Source organism: Nanorana parkeri, unplaced genomic scaffold, assembly GCF_000935625.1.
Source record: "Nanorana parkeri isolate BGI_ZX_2015 unplaced genomic scaffold, ASM93562v1 scaffold454, whole genome shotgun sequence".
NCBI classification, from domain to species: Eukaryota; Metazoa; Chordata; class Amphibia; order Anura; family Dicroglossidae; genus Nanorana; species Nanorana parkeri.
Window position 1 is genome coordinate 927,127 of NW_017306722.1, and position 9,617 is coordinate 936,743.

A 9,617-nucleotide genomic window follows, 5' to 3' on the forward strand; every position below is an offset into this window, starting at 1 on the left:
AATTGGTTTAAATTCACATAACACAATGTTTTATCTGGAGATTTAGTGCAGGATTACCTGGAAAATACTCAACCCAAAGTCAACAATCTACATTTACACACCCCGTGTTCTTTAAAATTCCTAAATGTTCCAATGTCATTGTTTGCACATAATCCTGCAAAACACAAAAATCCTGTTCACCTCCTGCTTTGGTTACATACTTTGCTGTTTTGTTTTTTTTGTCTTCTTGGAAATTTGATCTCACTGTTGGGCAAAGCTCCAGGATCTCAAAACGGCAGGGTACTTTTTTCCATCTTAAAGAATAACTACACCCAAGCATTAAAAAAAATATAGGTCTACATTACAGCTTGTCAGTCCATAGATGTTGGCTGCATTAGTTTTCATTTTTTAGGCTAAGAACATTTCCAGCAAGTACTGATGAATACTAGCTGATCTCACCAGAAATGCAGTGTCCATGTTGCTTTCTGTGAGCTGAACTGAAAGCATAAAACAATGTCCTTCTGTAAACTACCTCATGTATTGGAGATAAACAAGGGCAGATATGGCTCCCTCCATAGACACATTTGTGTATGCTTTAATCTTCCTGCCCGTGTTTGGTGTGCCATTAGAAATTAATGCCAACACAAGGGCATTTCACATTTTTCAGCACTTGTCACTGGTTTTCTGTACATGTGAGGCATGAGACCCACTAAAAACAGGACCTATAGAAACAGTGGTAAAAGTAGTCACAGCTGCAACTTCTCCATGGGTGGCCTCCTAAACCCTTTCCTGCAAATAATGATTATTTTCATAATTGATTAGTTGGCCGATTAATCTAATAAAAATAATTAAATAACATCCTTAATTTAAAATAAAATATGCAAATGGAGTATTATAAAGTTTACTTCACAATAACACTGCATGCACACCTTTTTGCAATCGCACCGCACTGGAATGCACGGCATTGAGGTACAGCGCGTTCCAGTGTACGTGATCCCACTATAGGTGGGAGGAGCGTTTGGCGTGTCATTGAAATGAATGGCACTGCAACACACCTCCCAGAGCAGAATTTGTCAGGCCAAAACCGAAAATGACTTTCTTCCTACTTTTAAATTTTTTTTTTTAATAACTCTAATGTAAGCACATTGCGATTAAATGGCTTCAGCCAGGGAATGACAGCTGCCAGTGGCAAGATTCCACAGACGGCAGCTAAATGTAAATACAGCAGGTACTGGGCTGGTGCAATAGCACCAACCAATCAATAAATAATGAGAATTGTTGATAACTATTCTCATTATCGATGATTACATTAGCTGGTTGCAGCCCTACCTGTTAGTAACATTTACAACAGAATAATTTCTGGAGGCCTACACCACTTAAAAGGTTATACATTTTTATGCATGCGTTTCAAAGCATTTCTAAACCTTTTTAATGTGGGAGAACCCTTAACATAACTTTCAGGTCTCAGAGAACCCCTGAAAATAATTACATATATCTACAGCTGGTGGTTGATCAGCATTAATAGTGAAGTAAGACATAAAAATAAATGACTAAGGAATGTGGTGTACTTGGCATATTTGACATCCAGGACAAAATGTTCTTACGTTGGTGATCAGTGAGAAGAAGCCTGTTCCTTACGTTGGTGGTCAGTGAAAAGAAGCCTGTTCCTTACGTTGATGGTCAGTGAGAAGAAGCCTGTTCCTTACGTTGATGGTCAGTGAGAAGAAGCCTGTTCCTTACGTTGGTGGTCAGTGAGAAGAAGCCTGTTCCTTACGTTGGTGGTCAGTGAGAAGAAGACTGTTCCTTACGTTGGTGGTCAGTGAGAAGAAGACTGTTCCTTACGTTGGTGGTCAGTGAGAAGAAGACTGTTCCTTACGTTGGTGGTCAGTAAGAAGAAGACTGTTCCTTACGTTGGTGGTCAGTGAGAAGAAGACTGTTCCTTAAGTTGGTGGTCAGTGAGAAGAAGACTGTTCCTTATGTTGGTGGTCAGTGAGAAGAAGACTGTTCCTTACGTTGCTGGTCAGTGAGAAGACGCTCGTTCCTTACGTTGGTGGTCAGTGAGAAGAAGCCTGTTCCTTTACATTGGTGGTCAGTGAGAAGAAGCCTGTTCCTTACGTAGGTGGTCAGTGAGAAGAATGTTCCTTACGTTGGTGGTCAGTGAGAACAATCTCCTTACATTGGTTGTGAGTTGGAAGAATTCTCTTGTTTACAGGTAGCTTAAAGGATCACTAATGTAAGTGGTTACGAAAGGCCCTGACACCAAGGGAAAGCAGAAATTATTTGTTGCTTAAAAGCACCCCTAGGGTTCCATGAATCCCTGGTTGACCTTTTCTGTTAAAGATGAACTGCAGTTAGAAGGAGTAGAATGCCATTAGCAAGGTATGTGTCTTCCTTGTGAAAAATGCTTTCCTTTTCCTTTCACAGACTGTTTTTCAAATATGTTTTACTCCCCAAACAGGTCCCTCTTTCCTCCTGTTTATTGGGTCTTTGTGCTGTTGTACTCTCCCTATGGAGAAATAGGGCCTGGTCACTTTTCCTAGAAAAAGCACAGCATGTTCGCAACCTGCACAACCATTGATTGGCAGCTATGCTAATAGCTGCTCGTCAGCACAGTGATGTCCACACACAAACAGCAGCAGCCTTTGAGGAACAGGTTATGTTAGCATTATGTAATTATGTGGGTAAGAGTTGGCTATGTGGACGTTTACATGTAATCGAGACACAATACAGAGCTCCACCCACATACAGGCAGACCACATCCTGCATTGCCATTGAATTATGGGAAATGTACTACTTATTGCCTCTGGCGGATATGACGTCCGGCACCAGCATACGTCCTCCCTCCTGGAGCTGACGTTGCAGGGATTAAAATGATCAAAAAGTAAAGCATTCATTTAAAAACGTCACAGCTTTTTTTTTTATCAAGCATGGCGAAAGTGATCCACGCATACAACATGAACAGGATCCTGGAGTTCATCTTAATATATATGTGAGGATCTATCTCCACACTAGATTACTGTCACTGTGCAACTACGGGGAAGGATTTCTAGTCAGATTACATGAAACTGCTAAAATCTGATTGGTTGTAATGGGTTAGTTTATATCACTGCTCTTTGACTTCATCAATCCCATTTCGCCTGATCTGTCAAAGTGTCTGAAAGATGAACTTTGCAGTTCAAAGCTGATTCTGAACAGATCAAATCTCAAGGCTTATAATCAGTTTAGTGAACCTTGCAGATGTAATGAGATCAGCCATTCAGTAAACACTACTTACAGGTCTGAAAACAGAGGTCTGTGCCCATTGTGACATCTAGCTACAGCACATGCTGTAGGATTGATGACTGATGTTTATCTAGACCCATATTTGAGTCCTAGACATCAATGCCAGGAATTTATAGTGTCTGCGCCACCATAGGACAAATGCCCACGAATGCGACAAATTCACACACACAAATTCATAGAGCCCCTCTTGTGCACAAATCTCAAGGACGTTGTGTGGCCAAGTTTGATTGGTTGCTAGGACTCTGGCTGTCTCTGGACCACCAGTGCCAAGCAACCAATGACGGTGTGCAGCCAAGCCTTATTGGCTGCTAGAAAAATAGAATAGCCACCAGCAATCAATCCTTCAACGTGCAATGTACTATCATTATAAAGGCGTCACATAGGGTTCAAAACCAATCTTTTGGGGCCATTCAGGTGACACAGTGAAAAGACCTGAGGAAGGTACCCTGCGTGGCCCAGAAATGTTGTCTTTATGACCTATGTGATGCTTTTATAATAAATGAGATTTGTACCTAAAAAGGACTGAGTGCTGGTTTTCCTCTACTGTGGATGTCACTATGAGCACCACTGTATTCACTTTGGTTATATCGTTGTATGGGGTGCAACTGTTATCTGCATCTCTCTACGGTTGCTAGATGTTGTGAGGCCGATTGACATTGGTTGCTTAGATGTCGGCAGCCTCGGGCTGCCAGCATCTAAGCAACCAACCTCCTCATTCCCAATCTAAATTACTCCAAAATTACATTGGTCTTATTTACTACTAATTTTCTTATCTCTGAAATGGCGGCATTTCATTTTGAATTTGATGCAGCCATGGCGACAATGTAAAAGAATTGCCATTAATAACTACCTGAACGTGTCAGTAATAGCATGAGAACTGCCTTTCTGGAGGCGCAAGACAATCTTAGACAGCATTAATGACAAAAAAAAAAATGCTATACTGAATATACTCCCCCCCAATCCCCTCCGTCTGCTGCATAGTCCTATTCTGTGCATATAGATCACTGTACAATTGCAACCAAAATATTTTAATAGCCTACAAGCTTTTGCAGTGTAATAGGCAAAAAATAAAATCAACAAGTTCTCGTATTATGGCATGGCAAACATGACAGGCTTCATGAACTTATACCATAGGTCGAGGAGCAGTGATTACATTGGAGATCACCTATCTTTACACTACATGCAAAGAACACCCAACCTGCTGCATGAAGGCGTCTAGGAGCACACTGTCAAAGTACACAACAGATTACTGCAGAACTCTGAACCATTATCTATAAGGCCTGCTGCACATGGACAACATGCCCCCTTTGTGCAGATGAACGGACCCATGTGTCCATATGAACACTCCAGAGAAGGTGCCTGTTAAAGTCAGACATCCCAACTCCCCCGGACGCTCCGGGAATCTCCCGCTATTAGATAGCGGCTCCAGGCCGCCGGGAGAGAAACACTTCCTCCCGGAAAGGTTTAATCTGTCAGTCAGAAAAGGCATATGAATGCATAGCTAGATTGCTATTGGCTATTGCACTTTGCAATAGCCAATAGCAAACTAGCTATTGCACCAATAAGTCACAATAGAAAGTGAGAGGAAATCCCTACAAAGTGGGTTAAATCTCTGGTGGTCTCCAGAAATAGTGTCCCCATTGGAAGATTTTCCATCTATTACTGTTCTGGTGGCAACCAATTTGGGATTGACGGTCACCAGCACATAGAGAGGGTGAATCTCCATATTGGTGACACAGACAGCAATAAAAACCTGATAGATTATCTAATCCCTCTCCAAAACGTAAACTTTGGTCTTCCAACTACTGCCCCTCCTGCTGTATATACTTACCTTCCCTCCAGCGTTGCTGTAGTTTGGAGCCAGGACTTCAGAGTATGTGACCCCCTGTCCTTCCTCCATAGTGACAGCAGGGGAAAGCTGGGGGCTCAAAATCTCACTAGCTCACTCTCTTACAATGGCTTGTTGTGTATTCTCATGTGATATCAAGCTCCCAACTCCGCAGAAGGACATGGTGATGTCACTCGTGCCTCTTGGAAGCATCGCAGGCTATTCAGCTTATTTCTTTTGTTACAAATGGCCTTTTTAAGGCTGCAAAAAAAAAAAAAAAAAAAGCACACCATCTGTGCCAAAAAAAAGCTTGATTTAAAAGCTGAACTCTGGGAAGGACAGTGTCAGCATGAATTCAGAGAAGATTTGAGGATCAACAGCGGAGTGAGGCACAAATAGGATACATTTTTGCTAATAGTTAGAGTATTTGATTGTATTTTTAGGATTTCATTTCTGAGTTTAACGTCACTTTAAATCTTTGTGTATTTTTTCCAGATCTGTGCAGTAATCCAACTTTTAGTTTTGCCTCCTGTGATAAAGACCAGTCGCTGCGGCTCTCTCCTTATGCAGCTTGACTGGTCTCTTCTCCGCCCCCTCCTGTTTTATGAAGGCAACCTGTAGTGGGTGGGGCATGCTAGGCCCCTCCTACAGGCAATGTGCAGCAGAGTGAGGATATCATTACTTTTATATGGTAATATCTGGGTCTGTAAAGGCACCAAGTGCACACAAAGTGGATTTAATCCTTTGTGCCTATTGGGGAATGTAGTGAAATGAAAGTTTTGGTGAACCGGTCTCCTTGTCCCGGATGGATACAACATGAAATGATTTTTAATAAGACACAGGGGCTGCAACAGGCTCATAACTTTTTGCATGCACTGAACAAAGCGGTGCCCCCCTCCAGACATAACTCATCGATCACTGCACCTCTCTGACCACGCCCCCTCACCTGCCGCCTCTGCTGCACCTATACGTCTGCTGGCCCTAATACAAGTCTATGGGACAGGCACCGGAGAGAGCTTTACGCTGAGCCCGCTCACCTCTCCTCCTCTACCACCAGCTGCCTCTTCTCTGCCATCGCCCGCTGCTGTTCACTCCGGGACACTCCGCACAGATGTCCGCCAGGCCTGCCGTGTAGGAGAGAACTATGGATCCGATCTGTGCCAGTCACCGAAGATGCGGGCTGTGAGACAACGAGGAACTGCACGCTGCTCCGTAGCAACGAACGGCTCCACCTCAGCAGCAGCATGTAACTACCATCCGCCCGCCCCGTGACAGCGAGGAGCCCGGAGAGAGGGGGGAGGGGCTCCGAGGGCTCGTCACATGTGTGCTCTCAGGGACTTTACAGGGATGTCAACGCCGGGACAATGGCAGCTCGCCCTGCAGACACTGTGCTGTGATATCCTGTCTGCAGCAGTCCTAGATCTATAGAACAACACTACACAATACACAGTTCTAATGTCCGGCAGTGTAACATACAGCACATTGTACAGGATGTAGCAGTATAGAGTGTGTAACATACAGCATGGTACACAGAGTGCAGCATTAGGATGTAATGTACAACACATTCTCTGGAATTTATAAAGAGTGTCATAGGTGCTGATAATAAAACTGTCTCCCATTCATGTGACAAGTATCACACTGGAGACAGATTCATATACCTGTTGGAAGAATATACATGAACTTGTCACATGGAAGTATGGTGGGGAACCCCTGAGCCGCACAGCGTCATTGGTTGTTATGGTGTTGTGTGACCAACAGTGTCCTAGCAAGCATCAATGTGAGGCCCACAGCATTCTAGCAACCAGTGAGGCTGAGCGCATCCTAGCAACTAGTGATGCTGTGTGGCTGAGCACATCCTAGCCATCAGTGATCCTGTGAGGCCAACAGACATCCTAGCAACCACTGAGGCTGACAGCATCCTAGTAACCAATGATGCTCACAGCATCTTAGCAACCAGTGATGCTTTGTGGCCTTCAGCATTCTTACAACCACTGATGCTATTAGGTTGACAGAATCTTAGCAACCACTGATGCTGTGAGCCTGACAGCATCCTAGCAACTAGTGAGGCTGACAGCATCCTAGCAACCTGTGAGGCTGAGAGCATCCTAGCAACCAGCAATGCTGTGAGGCCAGCAGCATTCCAACAACCAGAGATGCTGTGAGGGCAGCATCCTAGCAACCAATGAGGCGGTCACCATCCTAGCAACCAGTGATGTTATGAGGCCGATAGCATCCTAGTAACCAGTGAGGCAGACAGCATCTTAGCAACCTGAGATGCTGTGAGCATCCTAGCAACCAGTGGTCCTGTGGGGCCAACAGCATCCTAGCAACCAGCAATGCTGTGAGGTTGACAGCATACCAGCAACCAAAGATTATGTGAGAACAGCTTCCTACCAACCAATGAGGCTGACAGCATCCTAGCAACCAGTGATGCTGTAAGGTCTACAGTGTCCTAGCGATCAATAATGGGGAAGAAGCACGGTCCTGCTTAATATTAAATGTCAATGATGCTATTTACCTCAATTTTTTTGTTTTTACTACAAATTGGGCGTATTTGTTAAAGAATTTTTTGCATCATTGTAGTAAGGTGACACAATTAAGATCTTTATGAATTTGTAGGATGTGTTGGAATTAACTATGGAACTGTAACAAACCTTGTATGAATTTGGTGCAAGAATTCCAGATACAGCCATAATGCCAGAATTGTTGCCCCCATTGTACATTGGTGCCAGTGGTAAAGTATAATAAGCACATGTTATTTTAAAGGTGAAAAGAATTAGTGCTCATTTTGGGGGAATCCCTATCCCTGTACACTTGTATATATGACCTTGTACTTGGGCCCCCAAAGCCTCATTTACAGAGGCAAAAAGGACAGACATTTGCTTCATGCTATCGAAGCTTTTCAAGTCTCTGTAAGGTAAAAGCCAATGTTTTGGTGTACACGTATGATTGAGAATGTGTTGTTTTTTTATCTCATCAGCAATGTTTGGCAGGCCAGACACCAACATTCAATTCAGTGACAGAGAACCCCAAACATTGTCCTAGATTGTTGTCCTAGATGTCCTAGATTGTTCTATGTTGTCCTAGATTGTTCACTTCTCCTGCCTTCTCCAAACTCTTCACCCTTTAGTGAATAACCCTGTTAGCGTGGTAAAACACTTTTGCTGGTTAAATAATAGATATTCTACAGAGGTTTATACATCAAGCCAAAAAGAGGGACAACTGAGGACCAAGGAACAGTCCCTCCAAATGAGGGACAGCTGGGAGTTTTGCTTAGGGGCATCTAAATAATGTTAGGGGTTCTCTGTCACTGAATTGAATTTTTTGGGAATAACCCTGTAAGCTTTTTTTGTAAGCTTTTTTTTCTAACCTGAATAAACTGAAGAGCGAAGCTGTTTGGTTATTATGGGAACTGTTCCAGATTCTGTGTGCCCCAGTTTTTATAAATCCCCCCATAGTGTTTTAACATGTGTTTCTTTTTAACAGCCATGTGAACTCAATGTAGCCCTTCACCAGCTTTCCACACAATGGCCACATTTTTTCTAATACCCTTTTTTTGTTATTAAGCATCCCTCCACTTACAAATTTCTCACCAAGGCAAGAATGATGTACCCTGTAGCCTCCTGCCATCCCAGGAGCCATGATACATGATCAGGGAACCATCTGAAAAGACCAGGAACAGACATCTGGCAACCGATGATGAAGGGGGCGGTGCGGGACCTGATGTGGAGCGGTGGATTACCGCAGAGCTACGCTGGATTCGCTGGATGTGTATGTTTCTTGTGGACAAACCACCAAACCAGGTAAGAGAGGATTTAAAAATTAATAGAACATGGGGTGAAGTCCCTCAAAGCGTTTCTAAACCCTCAGAGTTTTTTTTTGCATATATCTACTGCTAGCAAGCAGTAAAAAAAAAACGCTTTAAAAGTGGTTTAAACTTACCCCTGTGTTCGACGGGAGCGCTCCCGTTCGAAAATGCTCGGGAGGCCGCAAAGCATCTTGGGGCGGGCGCTTGCGCAGTTTGGATTTTCGGCCAGGAGACAAGGAGAGACACAAGGTAAGTCTATGGACGCGTGCACCCGCATGCAGACACTGTGGGACAGGAAGTGCCAGCAAGTACAGAGGAGTCAGCGCTGGATCGGAGACCCGCCGCAGCGCTGGAGAGAAAGCTGGAAAGAAGAGGAAGATCGGATTAAGAGACATCATTTAAGGTAAGTGCTTTAATTAACATTGGGGGGAGGGGAAAAAGTAGAGGCTATAGCTTGTAGCAGAAGCCTGGAAACATAGGGGTCTTTCAGATTGTAACCCCCAACCACTTCCATGTTACATAGTAATGACATACAATGATCCATGATGTGATTGGATCCGAAGTAATCAGTTTTGTCCCTCCCCTTGGACTCAGCATAGTGAGGAGGGGAGTGTTATATAACACAGTCATGAAGTGCTGTCAGTCTTTGCACATTGCTCGCTCCTTTGTTTACATCTCTAGCCTTCTTCCGGGACATTCTGCTGACAGCCAATGACGAGG

General features: G+C 43.8%; 1 protein-coding gene across 1 annotated transcript in view; it reads right to left on the reverse strand.

The window, feature by feature from the left end:
- NAPEPLD (N-acyl phosphatidylethanolamine phospholipase D) overlaps positions 1-6,335 on the reverse strand; it is a 49,659-nt gene extending 43,324 nt beyond the window's left edge. The window contains exon 1 of the mRNA XM_018560424.1: positions 6,127-6,335. Coding sequence (XP_018415926.1) covers positions 6,127-6,335 — 209 coding nt within the window. The remainder of the gene's footprint in view (positions 1-6,126) is intronic.
- Between the last annotated feature and the right edge of the window lie 3,282 nt (positions 6,336-9,617).